The sequence below is a fragment of the Hemitrygon akajei genome, chromosome 1 (genome assembly GCF_048418815.1).
Source record: "Hemitrygon akajei chromosome 1, sHemAka1.3, whole genome shotgun sequence".
In the NCBI taxonomy this organism is placed as follows: domain Eukaryota; kingdom Metazoa; phylum Chordata; class Chondrichthyes; order Myliobatiformes; family Dasyatidae; genus Hemitrygon; species Hemitrygon akajei.
In genome coordinates this window covers 216,359,920-216,386,147 of record NC_133124.1, presented here as the reverse complement: position 1 = coordinate 216,386,147, position 26,228 = coordinate 216,359,920, and the positions used below count along the sequence as shown (strand labels likewise).

Sequence of the window (26,228 nt, the reverse complement as noted above, 5' to 3'; positions counted from 1 at the left end):
CATACTAGATGGGCCGAAGGGCCAGTTTCTAAGCTGTATTGCTCTATGGCTCTATGTGGGTGTGTCCCACAATCAAAAGAGCGCTGGGGCTGAGGAGGTTTGTGAAGCAGAAAGTGTTAAATCACATCAGGGAAGTGGGTGAAGGGTGATGGGCTGAGTTCCAGGCAGCAAGGTGGCTTCCGGAGAATGGGGCCTAGTTCGGAGACGGGGTAGGTTGTTCTGATGCACACAACCTGGATAACATGTGCCTTTCCCCAACGTGGGACTGACCCAGGCCTCTGGGTCTCGATGAAGCTGCTTCCCGGTGACATCCAGCAGGTCCACAAGGACTTCCCGCACTTGGTCGGCAGGTCGACGGCGGTGGTCCGCAAAATGGGATTCCCGGAAATCGTCCTTCCAGGTGAGGGCGCCTGTGACCGGGGTGGAGTGGGGGTGGGGGCTTTGTTTTAAGTCCTCTCGTTCCGTGCTTAGTATAGCCTGCAGTAAGCGAGATCCGGGACAGTGCTGGGCGCGCATACCCTGGGGTACCGTGCTCGGGCCATGCGCCACAGTATGAGAGGGTGTACACTGGGATATGCCCACACCAAACACGTGCAAGGGTACGCTGGCCTTGGGTATGAGGTGAGTTACGTAAGCCCTGAGCGCACAGAGGTTAGCTGGCCCTGGGTACGCGCCAAATTATGTGAGCTCGAGCATGTGGGATGTGCACTGAGTTACGTGAACTCTGAGCATGTGCTGGTCCTGGGTGCGTGCTGTGATACACGAGCACTAGGCTTGCGCTGGGGTACACTGGCCCTGAGTGCACACTCTGATACACGAGCACTAGGCTTGCGCTAGGGTACACTGGCCCTGAGTGCACACTCTGATACACGAGCACTAGGCTTGCGCTAGGGTACACTGGCCCTGAGTGCACACTCTGATACACGAGCACTAGGCTTGCGCTAGGGTACACTGGCCCTGAGTGCACACTCTGATACACGAGCACTAGGCTTGCGCTAGGGTACACTGGCCCTGAGTGCACACTCTGATACACGAGCACTAGGCTTGCGCTAGGGTACACTGGCCCTGAGTGCACGCTCTGATACACGAGCACCAGGCTTGCGCTGGGGTACACTGGCCCTGAGTGCACGCTCTTGATACACGAGCACCAGGCTTGCGCTAGGGTACACTGGCCCTGAGTGCACGCTCTGATACACGAGCACCAGGCTTGCGCTGGGGTACACTGGCCCTGAGCGCACACTCTGATACACGAGCACTAGGCTTGCGCTGGGGTACACTGGCCCTGAGTGCACGCTCTGATACACGAGCACCAGGCTTGCGCTGGGGTACACTGGCCCTGAGTGCACACTCTGATACACGAGCACCAGGCTTGCGCTGGGGTACACTGGCCCTGAGTGCACGCTCTGATACACGAGCACCAGGCTTGCGCTGGGGTACACTGGCCCTGAGTGCACGCTCTGATACACGAGCACCAGGCTTGCGCTGGGGTACACTGGCCCTGAGTGCACGCTCTGATACACGAGCACTAGGTTTGCGCTGGGGTACACTGGCCCTGAGTGCACGCTCTGATACACGAGCACCAGGCTTGCGCTGGGGTACACTGGCCCTGAGTGCACGCTCTGATACACGAGCACCAGGCTTGTGCTGGGGTACACTGGCCCTGAGTGCACACTCTGATACACGAGCACCAGGCTTGTGCTGGGGTACACTGGCCCTGAGTGCGTGCTCTGATACACGAGCACTAGGCTTGCGCTGGGGTACGCTGGCCCTGCGGACTCACTAGCATAGGAGTGGATGTGCATGTGCTGGGTTATGCGGGACCCATGCTCGCGTCTCTGTACGCACGGTGATGGACTCCGTCTGCACGGAGAGGGACCGTGCCCCGGACAAGTTGAGATGACGCCTGCCCTTCACCCCTCCCCCACCCGCTTCTCGTTGCAGGCGACGTCCGGAACGATATCTACATCACCCTGGTGCAAGGGGAGTTCGATAAGGGAAAGAAGAAAACGCCAAAGAACGTAGAGGTGACCATGGGGGTGTACGACGAGGACGGTAACCGGATCGAGGTATGGTGCGAGGATTGGGCACCTGAGCCACCCCCTCGTCCTTATCCATCGTCTACCCCACAGGGAAGGGAAGGGCAGCCCAGCACCTGTGTGATGGTCCCACAGAGAACAGCGACAGGCCCTTCTGCCCATCGTGTTCGTGTTGACTACAATACTGATCCAAACTAATCACATCCAACTTCACACGATCTATATCCCTGCCCATTCATGTGGCTGTCTTGATAACTTCTTAAGATACCGACTCCACCCCCCCCGCCCCCCCGAGCAGTACGTTCCAGGCATCCACCACTTCCTGGGTAAAAATTAAGTTTTCCCACACGTCTCCTTTACATTTCCCCTCTTCCCTCCTTAAGTTTAGGCCCTCTTTTGTTCCTTCCACTCTGGCAACAAGTTCTAACTGTCTACTCTTTCAAAGTTCGAAGTAACTGTATTATCAAACTAATACATGTCACCATGTACAACCCTGAGATTCATTTTCTTGTTGGTATTCACAGTAGATACAAAGAAATACAATAGAATCATTGAAAGTCTACACACAAAGTCTGACAAACAACCAGTGCTGGAAAGAGTCATGCTCTCTTCTCTCTGATACTATCAGGAAGAAAGTACAGGAGCCTCAGGACCCACACCACCAGGTTCAGGAGCAGTTATTACCCCTCAAAGGGGGATAACTTCACTCAACTTCATCGCCCCCATCACTGAAAAGTTCCTACAACCTATGGACTCACTTTCACTGCCCGTGGGCGGAGAGCAAGATCGAAGAATCCCCTTGAGAGGTGGGGAGTAATTGGGGGCAAGATGGAAGGAGATGTTAGGTTGTTCATTGAAGAATCCCATGCTAGAGGTGACCATTTGTGCTGTCCTCGTCGGAGGTGTACCGGACCGATTCCTCATCGACAGGACTGTCATGTGAGGAGACATCAAATCAACCCTGAGTTCACTCGGGTTTCAAAGAGCGAGAATGGATCACACAGATCATCAAACAGTACAGCACAGGAAGAGGTCCTTTTGCCCATGCAGTCCAAGGTGCCCATGTATGCTGGTCCCAATTGCCCATATCCCAGTGAAACTTACCCATGGTTCGTCTGCTCCTTATGTGATGTGTCGTATGACATGAGCGATCACGGTCTTTCCGTGACCATGATTGTTCTCGGCAAATTTTCTACAGATGTGGTTTGCCATTGCCTTCTTCTGGGCAGTGTCTTTACAAGACGGGTGACCCCAGCCATTATCAATACTCTTCAGAGATTGTCAGTGGTCACATAACCAGGACTTGTGATCTGCACCGGCTGCTCATACGACCATCCACCACCTGCTCCCATGGCTTCACGTGACCCTGATCGGGGGCTAAGCAGCTGCGACATCTTGCCCACAGGTGACCTGCAGGCTAGCGGAGGGAAGGAGTGCTTTACACCTCCTTTGGTAGAGATGCATCTCCAAAGATGCATCTTAAGATTAAACTTAAACCAAAGATTAAACTAGTAATCAAAAGCCTAACTGAACTAATCCCTTCTGTCTGTACAATGTCCATGTGCTTACATTCTCTGCAAATTCCCGGGCCTACCTAAGAACTTCTTAACGGTCCCATTGTGTTTGCCTCTGCTGTCACCTCAGGATCCCACCGCCGTCACTGTGTAAAGCAAAAATGCTTCGCATGTCTCCTTTGAACTTCCACTCTGTCTCCTAAAAGGCACACCCTCTCGTCTTGGACGTTTTGACCCTGAGAGAAAGATACCAGCTGTCTGCTTTTAGTAATCTTATAAGCCTCTATCAGGTCTCCCCCAGCCTCCGCTGATCCAGAGAAAACAACCCAAGGTTGTCCCAACTTACAGCTTTCTGATCGGACTCAACAGACTGATACGGGAATGACCTTCCCGCTGGTTGGAAGGACTAGAACCAGGGCTCAGTGTATCAATCCACGGAGCAAAAGAATGAGGAGAAATTTTGTCACTCAGAGGATGGAGAAGCAGAGAGGGGATGAACCACCACTCTGTGAAAAGTACAGGACATCAGTTTGTTAAAAGTACAAATCTTACAAAAGTATTATTTTTTTTTAAAACGGTGGTTTCCAACAGGGCCAAAGTCTCCCAGTGCTAGAGCAAAGAAGATAGCTACATTCCTAAACACGAAAATTGTCAAAGAGTCTGAGAGGGAGAGTAGGAATAGAACATTGGGATAGAGTCATGGTTGCATAGCAAAGGACAGAAGGGCCTGTTCTGGCCCCGACATTTGTGACCTGGGAGGAGTTTGACCAAGTTCCATTCCCTCAGAACCAGATTCATATTCCATTCACTCATCCGTTCATCCTCCCATCCACCCATTCATCCATCCTCCCATCCGTCCATCTTCCCACCCAGCCATACACCCACCTATCCATCCATCCACTTCCAGTCCCTGTCCCGTACTCCCTGACGACTGACCACCATTCTTCCCACAGAAGGCCATCTTCCCGGGAGCAGGCTACGAGGGAATTTCGGAGTACAAGTCGGTTATCTACTACCAGCTGAAGCAGCCATTTTGGTATGAGACGGTGAAGGTGGGTTATTTCTCTACCAACATCATTACTGGTGTTAGACAGTGGAACTTTTGTCTTAGTGCATTCCCCCCCCCCCCCCAGATAAAATGCAGGAAGTACCCAAATCACTGCCCTGCTAGAGTGCCAGCCTGCAGCGTGAGTTCATGTCCCACTCAGGCCCGAGGTGGTACAGAGAGGGTGCCACACAGTTGGGATGGGTTGCTTTCAGATTGGTTGTTGAACCCAGACCTCATGCCCCACTAGGTTCGTGAGAAGTCACATCACTCACATCTGAGTACGGACCCTGCTGTGGTGCCGAGACGGTGCTGCACAGCTGGAGGGGGTTGCTTCTCAGATTGGACGTTGAACCCAGACCTCAACATATCGCTGTTTGTGGGAGTTGTACTCAAGTTGCCAACTGATTGGGCACATTATGACAGGGAGCGCAAAGGCAGTGAGGGGTGCTGTGTCAGCGTTTTCCCTCTCCCGTCCCCCTCCCCCTCCCCCCCAGGGAGGTCCAGCGTTGGGTTCACTTTGTCTGTGGTTGCTGGTGGAGAAGGGTTAAAGTTTAAAGATTTATTTGTCACACGTATAACAAAACACGCAGTGAAATGTGTCATTTGATTCCGTGACCAACACAGACCGAGGATGTTCTGCAGCCAGCCCACAAGTGTTGTCATGTTTCCAGTGCAAACGTAGCATGCCTTAACAAATTACTAACCCTAGACCATATGAGGGAGGAAACCAGAGCACCTGGAGGAAACCCACGGGGAGAACGTACAAACTCCTTACAGGCAGTGGCACTATAAAGCGTTTCGCGAACCACGACAGTAATAGTTACAGTAATAATGGGTATGGACTAGGAGTTGAAGATCCTTCCCTCCCTGACAGCTGGTGCTCTATAAGACTGACACCTTCAGGATGGTGGGGAGTAATGAGGAAGATTGGGGGGCAGGGGGGGTCATTGAATCCCACAACATGAACCAGGCTCTTTGGCTCATTAGTCTATTCCAACCAAGATTCCCATCCGTTAGTCCAATTTGCCCACATTTGGACAAAATCCCTCCAAACCCTTCCCATCCACCAGTCCAAGTACCTTTTTGAATATGAATGTACCTATTGAAACCTGCCTGAACAACTGGCAGCTCGTTCCATAAGCAGACCGGCCCCCAACCTCCCTCATTCTCCTCCCACCATCCTGAGGGTGATACACAGACCAACATCTGGGTGAAAAAGTTGCCGCTCAGTTTCCTGTTAAATCTCTTCCCTCTCACCTTAAACCTGATTAACTGAGGCATTGAGTTCAAAAGTCAAGAGGTTATGTTGCAATTTTATAGAACACGTCTGGAGTATCGCTTACCGTTCTGGTAGGAAGGATGTTGGGACTTTGGAGAGGGTGCAGTAGTGGTTTTCCAGGATGCTGCCTGGTTTAGAGGGAATGAGAGGCTGGATAACCTTGTGTCGTTTTCTGTGGAGCTCCGGAAGCTGAGGGGAGATCTAACAGAGGTTTATAAGATTATCAGACACATAGAGAGATAGACAGGGAGTATCTGTTTCCCAGCGTTGAAAAGCCTAATACCAGAGGGCAGGCTTTGAAGGTGAGAGGGGGTAGGTTCAAAGGGGATGTGAAGGGTAAGTTTTTTTACTCAGAGAGCGGTGGATGCCTGGTACGGTGGAAGAGGCAAACACATTAGAGGCTTTTAAGAGGAGTTTGGATAGGCACATGGACGTGAGGAAGATGGAGGGATATGGATGTGGTGTAGGGAGGAGGGATTAGTGTTTGGGGTTTTTGATTTGCTTTTTAGCTGGGTTGGCACTGTATTGTGGGCCGAATGGCCTGTTCCTGTGCTGTACTCTTCTATGTTCTGTGCCCTCTAGTTATTGATTCCCCGGGAATAAGAGCCCGTCTGTGCCCCTCGTGATTTTATACACCTCTTTAAGGTCACCCCCCCCCATTCTCCTCCGCTCCGATGAATAAAGTCAGAATCAGACTCAGCCTCAGGTTTAATATCACTGGCATATGTTGTGAAATTCATTGTTATGCAGCAGCAGTAAATTCAATACATAATAAAAACTAAAATACAGTAGGAAGTGTGTGCGTTTTACATATATTATATATATATGGAGAGAGAGAGTGTGTGTGTTAAATAAGTCACTACAAAAAAGTAGTGAGGTAGTGTTCATGGGTTCAATGTCCATTCAGAAATCAAAATCATTGAGTGTGTGTCTTCAGGCTCTTGCATCCGCTCCCTGACGGTAGCAATGAGAAGGCGTCATGGCCCCGGTGGAGAGGATCCTTAATGATGGGTGCCACTTTTTTGCGGCATCGCTCCTGAAGGTGTTTTGGGATGTTGGGGAGGCTGGTGCCCATGATGTTCAACCTTTTACTGTCACTCCGTTCATCGAGTCTTTCCAGCATAATATCAGGAGGGGAGGGGGAGGTATAGCTGCTGAATGATAGAGTGGTTGTGCAGAGGACGTCTCCTGTAGTATGAGCTTCTAGGACCAGAGGGCACAGCCTTAGAATGGAAGGAAGTCCATTTAGAACAGAGATGAGGAATTTCTTTAGCCAGAGGGTGATGAATCTGCCACAGATGGTAATGGAGGCCAGGTCATTGGGCATATTTAACGTGGAGGTTGATAGTTCTTGGTTAGTCAGGGCATCGAAGTTTATGGGGAGAAAGGGGTTGAGAGGAAGGTAAACCAGCCATGATCGAATTGCTGAGCAGACTCGATGGGCCGAATGGCCCGATTCTGTTCCTGTGTCTGATGGGAGGAGGGAGGGGGGACAAGATCTGGTACCCAGCTGACTCAATGGTTTATCTCTTGGTCGAAGGTGGCCATTGCGATCGAAGATGTTCACCACTGTCACCTGCGCTTCACCTTCCGACACCGCTCTTCACAGGAGTGTAAGTCATTCACTTTGTACGGGGGGGGGGAGGTGGGAGGGGGACAAAGCCAGCCGTTGTAAACTTCCTGAACCTTTTCCAGGGTTTTAAAGATCAGCATTTTAATTGTCACATGTGCTTTGAAGCACAAAATGAAAAGGTGTCCGCGGCCAGCACAGTCGGGGGATGTGCCGGGGGCAGCCCGCAAGGGTCGCTGTGCGTCTGGCATCAACATAGCCTGGGCACAACTTACTAACCCTGACCGGTACGTCTTTGCAACGCGGGAAGAAACGGGAGCAATCACAGGAAGCCCGATCAGTCTCCGGGAGAACATACAGACTCCTAACGGACAGTGGCGGGAATTGAACCCCAATTCTGAATTCTGTTTCTTTTTACTCCCTCGATGTCGTTACGTACGGAACGATCAGTCTGGATGACACGCAGACGAAACCTTCTCACTGTATCACAGTAGCCGTGACTGTGCCCAGCCAATACCATTCCCGAGAGGTAACCAGTGGAAAAACCTGCAGGAGGAAATGGGAATTGTCTTTCCTTGTGAACGAAGTGTAGAGAGAAAGAGCGCGTACCTTGTTGTGTTGGGCTTGTCCCTTTGATACGTTGCCTGTGTTTGCAGCGAAAGACAAGTCCGAGAAGCTCTTTGGGATGGCGTTTGTGAAGTTAATGAAGTCCGATGGCACCACGCTCCGCGACGGGAAGCATGACTTGATCGTCTTTAAGGTAGGCAGAAGTCTGGCAGATGACATGGCCATATGCTCATCAATGGAAATAGGCCATTCGGCCCACCAGGTCGCGGTACTAACCCCACCCTCCTGCAGTCTGAATCAGGTTTATTTTCACTTACACAGGAGATTCTGCAGATGCTGGAAATCCAGAGCAACACACACAAAATGCTGGAGGAACTCAGCAGGTCAGGCAGCATCTATGGAGAGGAATTTACAGGTTTCAGACCGAAGCCCTTCATCAGGACTGGAAAGGAAAGGGGAAGGAGCAAGGATGAAGGAGGTGGGGAAGGGGGAAGGTGACAGGTGAGAGGGAAGGTGGGTGGGTGGGGGAAAGTGTGGATGAAGTAAGGAGCTGGTGGAGGGGAAAAAGGGAAGAGGTAAAGGGTTGAAGAAGGAGGAATCTGATAGGAGGGGAGAGTGGACCATAGGAGAGAGGAGGGGCACTGGGGGAGATGATGGGCAGGCGAGGAGAAGAGAAGGGGTTGAGAGTGGAGCCAGAATGGGGAATGGAAAAAGAGAGAAGGGAGAAGAGAAATTGCCGAAAGTTAGAGAACTCAGTGTTCATCCCATCGGGATGGAGTCTAGCTATACAGAATGTGAGGTGTTGCTCCTTCAGCCTGAGTGTGGCTTCATCGTGGCAGTAGAGGAGACCGTGGACTGATATGGATTCCATTATCCCTACTGAGTCCCCTCTTACCCCTTCTCTTACCTGCCCATCATCTCCCCCCAGTGCTCTCCTTCCTTCCCTTTTCCTGTGGTCCACCATCCTCTCCTAACAGATCCCTTCTTCAGCTGGATATCTCTTCACCAATCACTTCCCAGTGTCTTACTTCATCCCTCCTCCCCCACCCACCCACCTTCCCATTCACCTGGTCTCACCTCTCCTCTGTCAGTTTGTACCTCTCCCCCAACCTCCTCATTCTGGCTTCTTCCTCTTCGTTTCCAGTCCCAGTCCCAGTGAAGGGTCTTGCGACTGTTCATTCCTTTCCTCGGACGCTGCCTGACCTGCTGAGATCCTCCAGCATTTTGCGAGAGTGGCTCTGAACTACTTTCACAGTTGTTTTGCGACAGCAGTACTGTGCAAACGTAAAAGTCACCGTAAGTTACAAAGGCATGTGAAGAGTTCAAAAGAGGAATAAAGAGGCAGTTTTCATGGACCGTTTCAGAAATCTGATGGTGGAGGGGAAGAACCTGTTCCAAAAACATTGAGTGTGTGTCTTCAGGCTCCTGTGCCTCCTCCCTGATGGTAGCAATGTCCTGGGTGGTGGGGGTCCTTAATGATGGACAGCACCTTCTTGAGGCATCACCTTTTGAGGATGTCCTCGATGGAGGGGAGGCGAGTGCCCGTGATGGAGCTGGCTGAGTTTACAGCCCTCTGCAGCCTTTTCCGGTCCACACCAGAGATCGATGCAACCAGACAGAATGATCTTCAAGTACATAAATATACGTGAAAAATTTAATACGTAGAGCAAACGTAGCGAAATAGTGTACCTGGGTTCACTGTCCATTCAGGAATCCAATGGTGGAGGGGAAGAGGCTGTTCCTAAAACATTGAGTGTGGGTCTTCAGGCTCCTGAACCTCCTCAACAGGAAGAGAGCATGTCCTGGGTGGTGAGGGTCCTTTGTGACCGGGGGCTCCCAACCTGGGGTCCACGGACCTCTCGGTCACTGGTAAGACTCCTTGGCATAAAAGCGCTTGGAAACTTCTGTTAGTGACAGATGATTCAGATCCAGATTTATTCAGATTTAGTCACTTGTATTTTGAACCATGCAGCAATTTGCATGCACCGCCTTGTGAGGGTGGGAATGATCTACGTACTTGTGAACTGCTCTAAGATTCTCTGCGTCCACCACCTTCTCAGTCAGTGTCTTCCAGCTTCCAACCATTATCTAGTTTTAGTAAAAACTGTCTCAGATCAAATTAATCGTCTCTGAACAAGGTCACACCAACCATCTCTACCCATCTTTGCCTGTCCAATTTAAAACTATCCCTCTGATTTCGTACCGATGATGTCATTCTCACCGCCCTGTAATTTCCTGGTTTATCTCTGCTTCCCTTTTTGAAATTAGGATTTACCGTGCCCCAGGCATCTGGCTGCAGGTGTGGCACAGACGTGGCTCCAGAGTGTGGTGACCAGAACTGAGCACTGTATTCCAAGTGAGGTCTAACCAGCCATCTGATTCCGTGACCTGTTTCCTGCCTCACAGCTGAGTGATGGAGTCACCCCTCTCAGAAACAGGCCCCTTGGCCCAAAAGCTCCACTCTGACCAAGTTAGACCCTTTTGCCAGTGTTTGGCCCATAAGGGAGGCACAGATCGAGTGGACAGCCAAGAAACAAAGAGCGGCGTTCCGAGAAAACCCACTCCCCATGCACAAAAAAGCTAACAAAACACACCAAATGGCAACATTGGGTTAGTTTTTTGGGGCGAGGGGAGGGAGGGCCTGTACTGTTGTATAGTGTTTGAACCTTTCCCACCCATGTACTGTCTTTTAAAAGTCATTATTGTACCTGCCTCAGTCACTTCCTCTGGCAGCTCATTCTGCATGCATACCACCCTGTGTGTGTGTGTAAAAAAACAAGAAGTTCCTACTCGTTCCTGTTTAAATCTTTCCCCTCTCACCGTGAACATTCGCTGTTTCGTTTTTGATTCCGTATCCCTGTGTCTTGTTCTGGTTTTGCCTGAACTCCAGAGCACAGCGGCCAAGATGGCTGCTGCCTAATGCTGAGAAGAGCGCTCGCCTTGGCGGCCCCAGGAACTTCACTGCAGATCCGCATCATACCACAATGCGGAGTTGTGAGTAGTTCTGGTCACGACTTGGCGGCCCCAGGAGCCTCACTGCAGATCCGCATCGTACCACAATGCGGAGTTGTGAGTAGTTCTGGTCCCGCGGGGAGGCTTTGGACAGGGTGCAGAAGAGGTTCACTGATGTGTTGCCTGGATTAGAGGGTATTAGCAAGCAGGAGAGGTTGGCAAACGTGGATTTTTTTTTTCTCTGGAGCATCAGAGGCTGATAGAAGTTTCTAGAATTATGAGAGCCATAGGCTTTTTCTCAGGGTTTGTTTGTTCATTACGTGCCTTGTCCTATGACGTGTGTGATCAGGATCTTTCCCGCGACCGTGACTGTTCTTGGCAAATTTTTCTACAGAAGTGGTTTGCCATTCCCTTCTTCTGGGCAGTGTCTTTACAAGACAGGTGACCCCAGCCATTATCAATACTCTTCAGAGATTGTCTGCCTGGTTTCAGTGGTCACATAACCAGGACACGTGATCTGCACCAGCTGCTCGTACGAACATCCACCACCTGCTCCCATGGCTTCACCTGGCCCCGATCAGGGGGGCTAACCAAGTGTTACACCTTGCCCAAGGGTGACCTGCAGGCTAGTGGAGGGAAGGAGCACCTTACACCTCCACCCATGGAATTTCTCAGGGTAGAACTGTCCAGTACTACAGCTTTACGGTGAGAGAGGAAAAGTTTAAAGGAGATGTGCAGCATAAGTTTTTTTACACAGAGTAAATTTATTATCAAATCATGTATGTGTCACCATATGCCACCTTGGGGTTCATTTTCTTGTGGTCATTCCCAAGGAAATAAGGAAATACAATCAAAATTGTACATAAACAAACAACCAATGTGAGAAAAATTGCAAATACAATGTGCAAATACAAAATAAGTAATACTGAGAACTTAAGTTGTAGAGTCCCAGAAAGTGAGTGTGTGGGTTGTGAAATCGATTGAGGTGAGGGAAGGGACTGAGGTGCATGCCTGCAACGTGTTGCCAAGAGAACTGGTCGATGCACTGACAATCAGTGTTAGACAATGAGCATGGATGCCCCATCTTCAAGGAGCGATGCCTCTAAAAGACAGCATCCATCATTAAGGACCCTCATCACCCAGGTCATGCCCTCTTCTCTTTGTTACCATCAGGGAGGAGGTACAGGAGCCTGAAGAGAGACACTCAACGATTCAGGAACAGCTTCTTCCCCTCTGCCATCTGATTTCTGAATGGACATTGAACCCATGAACACTACCTCATTACTTTTTATTTCTACTTTACACTACTTATTTAATTTAACTGTTTTATATATATATATACTGTATATTCTTATTGTAATTTACAGTTTGTTTTTCTATTATTGTGTATTGCTCTGTACTGCGGCCACAAAGTCAACAGATTTCATGACGTGCTGATGATATTAAACCTGATTCTGATTCTGATTCCTGGGGTCCATGGCCCCCCTTGGTTAATGGTAGGGGTCCATGGCATGAAAAGATTGGGAAGCCCTGCTGTAGAAGGATACAGACATGTGGGTAGACTGAATTTAGAGCATGGGGTTCCCAACCTTTCTTATGCCATGGACCAGTACCATTCAGCAAGTGGCCCATGGACCTCAGGTTGGGGACCTCCTGGTTTAGGTTGTTGTCACGGTCAACAAAGTTGTGGTGGGCCAGTACTCCTGTTCCTGTTCTGTTCGATGTTCTACTTTCTAACTTTTGACAGAATTGTTCCCGAGTGACAAAGATAGTGAGTGATCTATGAAATCAATTTGTCGGCAGGGAGATACCAAGAAGGCAGAGGACGCCAAGTGTTACCTCACCCTGCCCGGGACTAAGGAGGAACAGGAGGAGAGAGAGAGCCAGCTCGGGAAGGGGCCACATCACTCCTACGGCCTATCTGTCCTCAAGGACAGTTTCCAGATCTCCACCCTTGTCTGCTCAACGAAGCTTACCCAGAACGGTAATAATTTGCCCAGGGAACGTCGCCAGATCGGGCAGGTCCCAGCAGGCTACAGCCACCTTTCGCGCGCTCTGTCAGCGTTAACTTCGTATGTGGAAGGGAGTGTGGGCCATTTGGCCCCTTGTGTCTATTCCAGCCTCCAATATCTCACCTCTGCTATCCTGCATTGTCCCACCAATGATTTGACCTTCCCCATGAGAATCCCTTTGACGTGTGTCCACTTTCCTCCTCTCAGTCCTACACGGTCCGCCCTTTACTCTGAGACACAGATCCTTGATTCTTGGCTGCTTACCGGAAGAAGCATTTCCCTCCCCTGTTGAGAGGATAGGGGCCCTTCCATCCACCCCTCTCTGGAACTAGTTGGTGGCAGGAGAAACTGAATTCCTCTGGTTCTGGCCAGGAGTTCCACTCTCCAGACACCGGTTGTTGTATTTCTGTGACTGGATTACTGTATCTGGGTGTCCTGTGACCCTAAGATGTTTGCAGACTCCATGCTTGCTTCCTGCCCATCTCTATCTCCATGGTACCTGATTCCCAGTTGTCTGCTTCAGACTCCAGTCAACGGCAACCTCCAGTCCTGTGTGAAAGGGGAAAAGTAATGTACGTTCTGCTGCCTGGGATCTCACTCACATCGTCCCATCATGCAGCTCCAACCCCTCCCCCCCCCGATCACCAGTCTACGTTGGCTCCTGATCCAGCCTTTCGTTGGTGAGAAGTTTAGGTTGAGTGAGATGACCTCTTCCTGGCTCAGTAACACAGTCCTGTATCCTCAGTTCCTTCAATCCCATCAATGACAGCTTTCCCCTTCTTTCAACCCAACCAATTACAGATTACCTTCCCTCAATTCCACCAATGGCAGCCTCTTCTTCCTTTAACCACATCAATGGCATCCTCTCCTACCATTAACCCCACCAATGGCAGTCTCTCTTTCCTTTAATTGCACCAATGGCAACCGCTCCTTCCATTAACCCCACCAATGGCAGTTTCTCCTTCCATTTATCCCACCAATGGCAGCCTCTCCTTCCTTTAACCCATATCGGGATGCTGGGAATCCAAAACTGAAAACTGCTGGAAATACTCAGCAGGCCAGTCAGCGCCTCTGGAGAGGGACACATCATCTCTGTTGCTCTCTCCAGGGGCTGCCTGGCACACTGTAAAAAAACATTTTTAGCTTTTTATATCAGCTATCTTTGTGAACGAGTTGCTTTTTATGGATCTCGCTGAGCTAGATTGGCTGCTGCGTCTCCTATGTCACAACAAGTTTGAAGATTGGGGATTACTTTATTTCATTTCCAGTACACAAGTGTAAAGGACAACAACATAATTATTACTCCGTCTCTTATACAGCATAAAAAACACAGTAAGATAAAGAACAGGATAATAAAAAAATCTACAATAAATATAAATACATAAGATAGCTAATTTGCATAGATTGGTGACTTTAGGCTCAGGATTGTCTGTACATAGGTGACTCTGACAGGAAATGATGAAGTAGTGGTGGTTGGGGGTGTGGAGGGGTGGGTTGGTGGATGGAGGTGTTGGACAGACTTTCTGCTTGGGGAAAGTCACTGCTTTTGAGTCTGGTGGTTGTGGTGTGGCCTTCTCGTAATGGGAGAGGGACAAGCAGTCCATGGAGCAAGGTGGGTGGGATCCTTCATGATGTCACTGGCCCTTTTCTGTATACGTGTCCTTGATGGCGGGTAGGCCGGTCCGGCGAGTGGTGCATTGGGTGGGTTTGACCGGCTGTTGTAGAGCGCTCCCGTCTGCCACAGTGCAGCTACGGGGATGCAACTTGTTAGGATGCCCCCTACTGGGCACCTGTAGAATGGCGTGAGTATGGATGTGCAGAGCGGTGGGTGCTCTGTGCGCGTAAAACGCCGGGGGTTTGAGGGGCGGTGTGTTTAGCCTTGGTTTGCCTACGGTCACAGTTTGACTTTGCACGATTTGGGTCCGCAGTTGACTTGCTGGGTCTGCTGAACTGGCGAAGCAGTCACCGGAGCATCGAGCAGAACCTGAGGCGCCTGATGGAAGTGGATGGGAGCGAGATTGTCAAGGTAGGGTTGGGGTAGATTAGTGTGACGCGGGTCCCGTTCCAGTCCCCTCCTGGCCTGCCTACTGCCTGGGTTACTTATGGACACCACCATTCATAAAAGTGACTGTTCAGGAGTACGGCAGGAACTGAATTGAATTGACTTTATTTCTTACATCCTTCATATACTTGAGGAGTAAAAATCTTTACGTTATGTGTCCATCTGAATGTGCAATGTGTAATTTTTAGTCATTTGTAATAAATAGTATGTACAACAGGACAGTCAATATAACATAGAAATACAGTTGCATCAGCATGAGTTAATCAGTCCGATGGCCTGGTGGAAGAAGCTGTCCCGGAGCCTGTTGGTCCAGGCTTTTATGCTGTGGTACCGTTTCCCGGATGGTAGCAGCTGGAATAGATTGTGGTTGGGATGACTCGGGTCCCCAATGATCTTTCGAGCCCTTTTTACACACTCTGTAAATGTCCTGAATCATGGGAAGTTCACAACTACAGATGCGCTGGGCTGTCCGCACCACTCTCTACAGAATCCTGCCATTAAGGGAGGTACAGTTCCCATACCAGGCAGTGATGCAGCCAGTCAGGATGCTCTCACTTGTGCCCCTGTAGAAAGTTCTTAGGCTTTGGGGACTCATGGATGGGGACGGATTAATTTTATTTATTTATTTGTTTGTTTATTTAAAGTTACCGGGGGGGGGGGGGGGGGTAACAGGCCCTTCCTCGCCGCCCAATTACACCTGTGTGGCCAATTTAACTACTGACCTTGCATGTCTCTGGACTTTGGGTGGAAACCCACGCAGTCACAAAGAGATTGTGTGAGTTTCCTACAGGCAACAGCGGGAACTGAACCCGGGTAATAGTGTTACGCCAACCGCTACGCTACTCTAATCTACCGGCTGCAGGCATCCTCTGCCGGGTGGGATTGGGATATTTCCCCGTGACACCTCTCCTCTCCAGCAGTCGGGTGGAGCAGGGCAGAGCTGGGGTCAGCGAGGCCGCTCTTCCCGTGTCTGCTTGCCCTCCCATCCCCGGTGTCCCTCTGACCCTCTCCCACACGCTGTCGTCAGTCATTTGCGTCCTGTGAACGGTTCGGGTGACGAACTTTGCCTGTACTGGACCAGCGTTAACCCAGCAGTAAATGAGGGGACGGTTGTATCCCGACAGTCGATGGCGGAAAACAGATGTCGTGCATCCGGGACTGGTACAGCACAGGCCATTCGGCCCCTTGAGTCTGTGCCTGTGTTTTCCCCGTCAAACCTAGTTATCTGTAGCAGCTTTACCCAGTATTCAGATTATCCTTCAAAAACAAACACAGGTATTTCCAAAAAATTATTATGATTTTGACTTGAGCCTTATGTGCCTGGGCACAATCTTCTCTATGGACTGTGTAATGAAGAAAACCTCACATCAACTTTTCAACGCCGTGTGAATTGGTGAATTTCTCTGGATACGTTTCATTGGGATTGTTGATATTAGTGATATGACCAAAGAACAAGGGCTCATTGCAATGGACAGGAGCACATGAGATTCTGCAGATGCTGGAAATCCTGAGTAACTCACACAAAATGCTGGAGGAGCTCAGCTGGCCAGGCAGCAGCTAGGGAAATGAATAAACAGTTGACAACCCTTCATCAGATGCTGCCTGCCCTGCTGAGATCCTCCAGCATTTTGTGTCTTTGTTACTCAGGAGGGGCGTAATGACCTTTAAGCCCTCTGCTCCTCGCAGTAAGACCTTGACCGATCTGAACTTGGGCTTGGGTTCTATTTTACTTTCAATTCCTCTTTGTCTCTGCCTCTCCTGGACCAACAAACTCGGCAGCTAAGCCTTGAATATTTCCCCAGTGCCACCTTCCAGTGTTCCCTGGGTAGAGAACTCCTACAATTCACCACGTGTTGAGAGAAACATTAGTTTTATTTGTCACGCGTGCAACAAAACATACGGTGAAATGCGTCATTGGGGTCAGGCCAAATCCGCGAGGGTTGTGCCCCTGGGGGCAGCCTGAATGTGTTGCCGTGCCTTTGGCACCCGAAGAGCATGCCCACAACTCGGCAACCCTCACCGTGCGTCTTTGAGAGATGGGGGAGGAAACCGGAGCACGCGGTCACAGGGAGAACGTACAAACTCCTTACAGGCAGAAGTGGGAATCGAACCAGGATCGTACAGCTGGCGTGCTGTGAAGGGTTAAGCTAACCATTGCGCTAGCAAGCCATCGGAGAAGTACCCCCTACATCCAGCTGAAGGTCGTGTTCTCCATTTGACGTCCCTGACTGGGGGGAAACGTCTTCTCCGCATTCACCAGTCAGTCCCTCTCGGGAACCTGTACCTCTCAATTAGATCATCTCATGTTCTTCGAACCTACCACAAGGGTAGGCTTGATTCCTCATAAGTCCACCCTTTCACCCAGGCTTTCTCTTCCCCCTCGTCCGAGGCAGTTATGTCCACCCTTAAATAAGCCGTGCAAAACTGTTCCGCCAGTGCCCTGTACACTCACAGCAAGACTTCCCACGTGAATACTCAGTCTCCTTCCAAAGAGGCCAACACTCCAATCAACTTCCTCACCACCTGCTCTTGTGAGTTTCAGCTACAGCAGATTTCAAAGTAAATGTGATGAGATTCACTTTCTTGCAGGAGTTTACAGAAAAGAAGTAATAGAATAGAATTTATAAAAATCTATATGTAAATAGACCAGTACTGACAAGCAACACACACAAAATGCTGGTAAAACGCAGGACTGACGAAGGGTCTCGGCCTGAAACGTCGACTGTACTTCTCCCTATAGATGCTGCCTGGCCTGCTGCGTTCCACCAACATTGTGTGTTGCTTGAATTTCCAGCACCTGCAGATTTCCTTGTGTTTGTGTTTTTAAATACTGACATCCAATGTGTGGTTTCTGTGACCCCCCTCCCCCTTTCGTGTAACTATATTCTCTCCACTTGCTCTGCTTGTCTCTCTTTCTTTTTGTCACTCTGAGTCTCTGTCCCTTTATATGTCTTTGTCTTTCTCTCTCTTTTGCTCTCTCGTCTCTCTGTCTATAATCTGTGTTACTCTCTCTCTCTGTCTTTCGCTCTCTCTTTCTCGCTCTCTCCCCCTCTCTCTCTCTCTTTATCTTTTTCTTTCTCTCTCTCTCCCCCTCTCTTTCTCTCTCTCTTTCTCTTTCTCTCTTTCTTTCTCTCTCTCTGTTTCTCTCTTTCTCTCTCTCTTTATCTTTCTCTTTCTTTCTCTCTCTCTCCCCTTTCTCTCTTTCTCTCTCTCTTTATCTTTCTCTTTCTCTCTCTCTCCCCTCTCTTTCTCTCTCTCTCTCTTTCTCTTTCTCTTTCTCTCTTTCTTTCTCTCTCTCTTTCTCTCTCACACATTCTCTCAATTTTTTATTAGCTCAGTTTGTCTTTTGCACTTTGGTTGTTTGTCAGCCTTTGTTATGTATAATTTTTCATCTTGCCATCAATCTTCTCTCTCTCTGTTTCTAATTCTGACACTTTCTTTCCTCCCTCTCTCTCCAACGTTATCCGCTCAGCCAGATGCCCCTGACCGCCCTAGTTCCCAGCCCCACCTATAGGTGCTTCTACCATTTAGCTCTGGGCCTGCATGCTGCGTTGTGACTCCTGCCACGCTGTCCGATCCTCGTGGCCATGTGCCTCTGCTGTGGGACGGGATGGGATGGGGTGGGGTGGGGTGGGGCGGGACGGGACAGGATGGGACGGGATGGGATGGGGTGGGGTGGGGTGGGGCGGGACGGGACAGGATGGCTTCAGCCTGAGTGGTGCTGAGAAGCTCCATTCCGCAGGAGGAGAACTGGGTCCGATCTCACTGGTTGGGTGTCCTGCAGAGCTGCTCTCCATGGAGGTGAGAGCACCTGGAGGCGGGGAAGCAGGTAGGCATGGAGGTGGTCTCCCTCCACCTCCAGAGGGAGTTGCTCTCGTGCCAGTGTTTCTCTGCACTCACCTTTCCTTTCGCCCTGTCCTCCAGTTCCTACAGGACACGCTGGACGCCCTCTTCAACATAATGATGGAGATGTCAGAGAGTGAAGCCTATGACTTCCTGGTCTTTGATGCCCTGGTAAGAGAACTGTGTCAGTGTGTGACAGGGTGCTTCCCCCCAGCCCAATCACTCGTTCTTCACACTCACCGAGTCCCACTGAGTTTGCACCAACCGTCAACCACCCACTTACACCTCACCTTCCCATCAAATCCCCTCCAGGTTCTCCACCCCGACGGGGCAATTCATCCTCCAACCCAGGATGTTGGAGGAATCCGGAGTGCACAGAGGGAAATCTATGCAGTCACAGGGAGAAGGTGCGGCAGAAGCCGGGATCGAACCTGTTTCTCTGGCCCCGTGAGGGGTGACTCTGCCCACGGCTCCACAGTGCCACCTGCAGCCTTGGAGGAGGAGAGAAGCTGAACTGAGTGATGATCAAAGGAAGGAAAGGGTGTGCTGGCACTGGAGAGAGTCCAGAGGGAGTTCATGAGAATGATCCTGAGAATCATTCTACAACAAGTGTATGGGACATTGGAAAAAAAGTTGGATTTCCCCATGGGGATAAATAAATAAATATCTATCTATCTATCTATCTATCTATCAAAGAGTTAACATTTCATGGCTCTGGGCCTGTGTTCACTGGAGTTTAGTCCCAGAGCCAACAATGAGGGAAGATCTCATTGAAAGGCCTGGAATACAGAGATGAGAAGTAATTTCTTTAGTCAGGGTCTGGTGAATCTGTGGAATGTTTTGCCACAGATAGGCCATCTTTGGGTATAGTTAAAGCGGAGGTTGATAGGAGATTATCATCAGATGGCAGAGGTACCCAAAGACTTGAACTTTCTCGCTTGACCATCAGTGCCCAGCAGAATGGGTCGCTTCAGTGCTCTGTGGGAATCCCAGTCCACGTTCTCTGATTCCCAGCGAACTCCACAGCTGACTGCTTCTCTCTCACTTTTCTCCAGGTTTTTATCATCTCCCTGATCGGAGACATAAAGTTCCAGCATTTCAATCCGGTCCTGGAAGCCTACATCGCCAATCACTTCAGTGCGACCCTCGCCTACGTGTGAGTATGGTGCTGAAGCTACAGCAAGCGATTAACTCTTATTGAAACCTTCTTCCTAGAATACAGCAAACACGAGGAAATCTGCAGATGCTGGAAATTCAAACAACAACACACACAAAATGCTGGTGGAACACAGCAGGCCAGGCAGCATCTATAGGGAGAAGCGATGTCGACGTTTCGGGCCGAGTCTTCATCAAGACTAACCGAAAGGAAAGATAGTAAGAGATTTGAAAGTAGAGGGGGGAGGGGGAAATGCGAAATGATAGGAGAAGACCGGAGGGGGTGGGATGAAGCTAAGAGCTGGAAAGGTGATTGGCGAAAGTGATACAGAGCTGGAGAAGGGAAAGGATCATGGGACGGGAGGCCTAGGGAGAAAGAAGGTGGGGGGGAAGCACCAGAGGGAGATGGAGAACAGGTAAACAACTAAATATGTCAGGGATGGGGTAAGAAGGGGAGGAGGGGCATTAACGGAAGTTAGAGAAGTCAATGTTTATGCCATCAGGTTGGAGGCTACCCAGCCAGTATATAAGGTTTTGTTCCTCCAACCTGAGTTTGGATTCATTTTGACAATAGAGGAGGCCACGGATAGACATATCAGAATGGGAATGGGACGTGGAATTAAAATGTGTGGCCACTGGGAGACCTTTCCAGCTCTTAGCTTCATCCCACCCCCTCCGGTCTTCTACCATTTCGCATTTCCCCCTCCCCCCTCTACTTTCAAATGATCCTTTTGGTTAGTCCTGACGAAGACTCGGCCCGAAACGTCGACATCGCTTCTCCCTATAGATGCTGCCTAGCCTGCTGTGTTCCACCAGCATTTTGTGTGTGTTGTTGTTCCTAGAATACAGTGTCGGGAAGTGTATGGTCACTTTAGTAGAAGAAATAAAAGTGTAGTCTATTTTCGAAATGGAAAGAAAATTCAAATATCTGAGGTGCAAAGGGACTTGGTGCAGGATTCCCTAAAGGTTGATTTGCAGGTTGAGTCTGTGGCGAGGAAGGCAAATGTGATGTTAGCATTCATTTCGATTGAACTAGAATACAAAAGCCAGGATGTAACGTTGAAGTGGTGAGGCCTGACTTGGAGTATGTGATCAGTGCTGGGCCCCTTTTCTAAGAAAGGATGTGCTGGCATTAGAGAGGGTTCAAAGAAGGTTCATAAAAACGATTCCGGGATTGAAAGGTTTCTCATATGAAAAGCATTTGATGGCTCTGGGCCTGTACTCACCGGAATTCAGAAGAATGAGGGGTGGCCACATTGAACCCTATCAAATATTGAAAAGCCTCAATAGAGTGAATGTGGAGAGGATGTTTCCAATGGTGGGAGAGTCTAAGACCAGAGGACAGAGGGGTGTCCTTTTAGAATGGAGATGAAGAGGAATTTCTTTAGCCAGAGAGTGGCGAATCTGGAATTCATTATCACAGGCGGCTGTGGAGGCCAAGTCATTATGTATGTTTAAAGCAGATTCGTCGTTAGTCAGGCCATGAAGGGATACGGGGAGAAGGCAGGAGATTGGGACTGAGAGGGAAATGGGTCAGATGTGAACGGTAGAAAAGACTCAATGGGCCAAATGGCCTAATTCTGCTCCTATGTCTGATGTCCTGATGGTCCACATGTTGGTAATGTGCCCACCTTAATCACTACTTCTGGCAGCTCATTGCAAACACACACAACCCTCTGTGTGAAGAAGCTGCCCCTGACATCTCATTAAAACTCTCACCTCGGACCCCGAGGGGAAAAAGTCTGTGCCTTCACCCTGTCTGTACCCCTCTTGAATTTATAAACCTCTGTCAAGTCAACCCCTGAATCTTCTACATTCCAGGGAATAAAGTCCCAGCCTACGCAATCGCTCCTTGTTGATCTGTCCCTCAAGTCCAGGCAACTTCCTGAGTACCACACACAAAACGCTGGAGGAACTCAGCAGGTCAGGCAGTATCTATGCAGGGGAATAAAGTTCTGGGCTGAGACCCTTCATCAGGACTGAGAGGGAAGGGGGAAGATTCCTGAATTAAAAGTTGGGGGGAAAGGAGGGACATTATCTGGAAGGTGAAGCCAGGTGGGCAGGAAAGTCAAGGGCTGGAGAGGAAGGAATCTGATAGGAGAGGGGAGTGGACCGTGGGAGAAAGGGAAGGAGCGTCCACTCTATATAATTGACATATAGATACTTTGATTATGAATTCCACTTCGAAATTTAACTTGTCTTTCGCAGGAAACTGGCGAAGGTGCTCAATTACTACGTCTCAAATGCTGAAAACGCGGAGAAAACCGACCTGCTTTTTGCGGCGCTGAAAGCAATGAAATACCTTTTCCGATTCATAATCCAGTCGCGGAAACTGTACCTGAGGTAAGGGGGGGGGGGGAGCTCCATCCCAGAAACGTCATGCTGGGAGTCCGTCACAATTCCAGGCTCTGGTTACAGGGACATTGAATTATAACCACAAAGTGCCAGAAGCACTCAGCAGGTCAGGCAGCAATTTGATAGATTAGCTTTATGTGTCGTGGGATCCACACCTCCAGGTTCAGGAACCGTGATTACCCCTCGACCAGAGGGTATAACTTCACTCACCCCATCACTGAAATGTTCCCACAATCTATGGACTCACGTTCAAAGACATTTCATCTCATGTTCTTAATATTTATTGCTTATTTATTTATTATTATTATTTATTTCTTTTTGTATTTGCACAGTTTGTTGTCTTTTGCACCCTGGTTAAAGGTCCAGTTGGTGCGCTGTTTCATTGATTCTATTATGGGTATTATTCTATTTTGAATTTATCGAGTATGCCCACAGGAAAATTAATCTCAGGGTTGTTTATGGTGAGGTATATGTGCTTTGATGATAAATTTACTTTGAACTTTGAAACATGCAGTGAAAGGTGTTTTTGTGCCGTCCGAGGGTGTGCTGGGGGCAGCCTGTAAGTGTCACTGTGCTTCCAGCACCAACACAACCCACTAACCCTAACCCGTACGGCTTTGGGAGGAAACTCACGCAGTCACAGGGAGACGTAGAAATTCCAGGCAGACAGTGGTAGGAAGTGAACCTGGGTCGCTGGTGCTGTAAAGTATTGTGCTACTGTCGTAAAGGTCCTGATGTGTCTTTGTTGTGATCGTCTGTCTGGGACAGCTCATCCAGTGACTGCTCACCTCTCTAACCCGCACGTCAAGGTCAGGCTCAGCACGCTGTGGGACATACAGACACCCACAGTCTTGTGCACCCATGCCCAACGGCGTGCTCTCACAGAAACGCACGCGCGCACGCTCAGAGACACATACGCACACACATACACGCGCGCACAGTCTGTGGGGAGTATCCTCGTGTCAGTTGTGTTTGAGATTGAGGGAGAGTGCAGAGCACACAGGAACACCACCAGCATGCAGACTTTTCAACTGAACTGTATTGGCTTACGGGGTGACTTAGGAATGAACTCCCACAACACCCACACGCAGCGGATCCAGTATCAATCTCACCTCACGTGGAGCACCAAACACAACAAATTTTAAATAAAATTCTCACACATAATGCGCTGACACTTTGCCCGACCCTGCCGGAATCCTGGTCCCATCTTTCTCACAGCTTGCATTAATGAGGCTCGCTCTCTGCCTTTCGATTGCAGGATTTATGGGAGCGGGAAGGACGACAACGAGTTTAATGAGTCCATCCGAAAACTCTTTCTCTCGTTCAACTCACTCATGGATAGACCGTTGGAGGAATCCGTGAAGATTAAGGTCTGTGCTTGGCCTCGACGTAGGTCATTCCACGACCTACGGAATCACTTTTAACGATCCTACAACTTACGTTCTCAGTATTAATTATTTATTCGTATTTGCACAGTTTGTCTTTGTTGCATCTCGGCTATTCCCTGATCCTTTGGGGTTCTTCTGACAGTCTAGAATGGCACTTGGTTAATTTTTAAGCAACACACACAAAGTGCTGGTGGAATACAGCAGGCCAGGCAGCATCTATAGGAAGAAGCACTGTCAACGTTTCGGGCCTTTGTCAGGTCAGAAGGGTCTCGGCCCGAAACGTCGACAGTGCCTCTCCTTATAGATGCTGCCTGGCCTGCTGCGTTCCACCAGCATTTTGTGTGTGTTGCCTGACTATTCCTAATCATATTATGCCTTTCTAAATGTTCATAAATTCTACTTCTCAGGATCTTCTTCATCAACTTACCAACCACTGAGGTAAGACTCACTGGCCTACAATTTCTTGGGCTATCCCTACTCCCTTTCTTGAGTAATGGAACAACATTCACAACCCTGCAATCCTCCGGAACCTCTCCCATCCCCATCGATGATGCAAAGATCATTGCCAGAGGCTCAGTAATCTCCTCCTTCACCTCCCACAGTAGCCTGGGGTACATCTCATCCAGTCCCGGTGACTTATCCAACTTGATGCTTTCCAAAAGCTCCTACACATCCTCTTTCTTAATATCTACATGCTCAAGCTTTTCAGTCCACTGTAAGTCATCCCTACAATTGCCAAGATCCTTTTCCGTAGTGAAAACTGAAGCAAAATACTCATTAAGTGCCTCTGCTATCTCCTCCTGTTCCATACACACTTTTCCACTGTCACACTTGATTGATCCTATTCTCTCACATCTTATCTTTTTTGCTCTTCACATACTTGTAGAATGCCTTGGGGTTTTCCTTAATCCTGTCCGCCAAAGCCTTCTCATGGTCCCTTCTGGCTCTCCTAATTTCTTTCTTAAACTCCTTCCTGCTAGCCTTATAATCTTCTAGATCTCTATCATTACCTAGATTTTTGAACCTTTCACAAGCTCTTCTTTTCTTCTTCACTAGATTTACAACAGCCTTTGTACGCCACGGTTCCTGTACCCTACCATCCTTTCCCTGTCTCACTGGAACAGACCTATGCAGAACTCCACGCAAATATCCCCTAAACATTTGCCACATTTCTTCTGTACCTTTCCCTGAGAACATCTGTTTCCAATTTATGCTTCCAAGTTCCTGCCTGATAGCTTCATATTTCCCCTTACTCCAATTAACCATTTCCCTAACTCTTGTCTGTTCCCATCCCTGTCCAATGTTATGGTAAAGGAGATCGAGTTGTGATCACTATCTCCAAAATGCTCTCCCACTGAGAGATCTGACACCTGACCAGGTTCATTTCCCAATACCAAATCAAGTACAGCTCCGCTTGTAGGCTTATCTACATAGTGTGTCAAGAAACCTTCTTGAACACACCTGACAATCTCCACCCCATCTAAACCCCTTGCTCTAGGGAGATGCCAATTGATATTTGGGAAATTATAATCTCCCACCACGACAACCCTGTTATTATTACACCTTTCCAGAATCTGTCTCCCTATCTGCTCCTTGATGTCCCTGTTACTATTGAGTAGTCTATAAAAACACCCAGTAGAGTTATTGACCTCTTCCTATTCCTAACTTCCACCCACAGAGACTCTATAGACAATCCCTCCATGTCTTCCTCCTTTTCTACAGCCGTGACACTATCTCTGATCAACAGTGCCACGCTCCCACCTCTTCTGCCTCCCTCCCTGTCCTTTCTGAAACATCTAAAGCCTGGCACTCTAAGTAACCATCCCTGTCCCTTGCCTTCCAAATCTCTGTAATGGCCACCACATCACAGCTCCAAGTACTGATCCATGCTCTAAGCTCATCCGCTTTGTTCATAATACTCCCTGCATTAAAATAGACGTATCTCAAACCATCCTTGCATGAAACTGTACATAATACTCCTTGCATTACACCATCGGTCTGAGCGCGTCCCTTCTCAATCACCAGCCTATCCTCCCTCTTGCACTGTCTCCAAGCTTTCTCCATTTTGTGAGTCAACTGCCTCTTCTTCCATCTCTTCAGTTTGGTTCCCACCCGCAGCAATCCTAGTTTAAACTCTCCTCAATAGCCTCAGCAAACTTCCCCGCCAGGATATTGGACCCCTGGGATTCAAGTGCAAATTGTCCTTTTTGTACACCCAAAAGTGGTCCCAATGATCCAGAAATCTGAATCCCTGCCCCCTGCCCCAATCTCTCAGCCACATATTTATCCTCCACCTCACTCTATTCCTACACTCACTGTCGCGTGGCACAGGCAGTAATCCCAAGATTACCTTTGAGGTCCTGCTTCTCAACTTCCTTCCTAACTCTCCGTAGTTTGCTTACAAGACATCCTCCCTTTTCCTGCCTATGAGCACTGTCGACATTTCG

At 49.2% G+C, this 26,228-nt stretch overlaps 1 protein-coding gene across 5 annotated transcripts in view; it reads left to right on the top strand.

Moving 5' to 3' along the window:
• The window catches only part of dock5 (dedicator of cytokinesis 5), a 205,164-nt gene that overhangs the window by 108,127 nt on the left and 70,809 nt on the right, over positions 1–26,228 (top strand). For all 5 annotated transcript variants that reach the window (XM_073060921.1, XM_073060902.1, XM_073060912.1 and 2 more), the window contains 11 exons: positions 275–400; positions 1,942–2,066; positions 4,504–4,602; positions 7,418–7,490; positions 8,104–8,207; positions 12,770–12,950; positions 14,907–15,004; positions 18,965–19,054; positions 19,939–20,039; positions 22,247–22,381; positions 23,652–23,763. In XM_073060921.1, the coding sequence (XP_072917022.1) occupies positions 275–400; positions 1,942–2,066; positions 4,504–4,602; positions 7,418–7,490; positions 8,104–8,207; positions 12,770–12,950; positions 14,907–15,004; positions 18,965–19,054; positions 19,939–20,039; positions 22,247–22,381; positions 23,652–23,763 (1,244 nt within the window). The remainder of the gene's footprint in view (positions 1–274; positions 401–1,941; positions 2,067–4,503; positions 4,603–7,417; positions 7,491–8,103; positions 8,208–12,769; positions 12,951–14,906; positions 15,005–18,964; positions 19,055–19,938; positions 20,040–22,246; positions 22,382–23,651; positions 23,764–26,228) is intronic.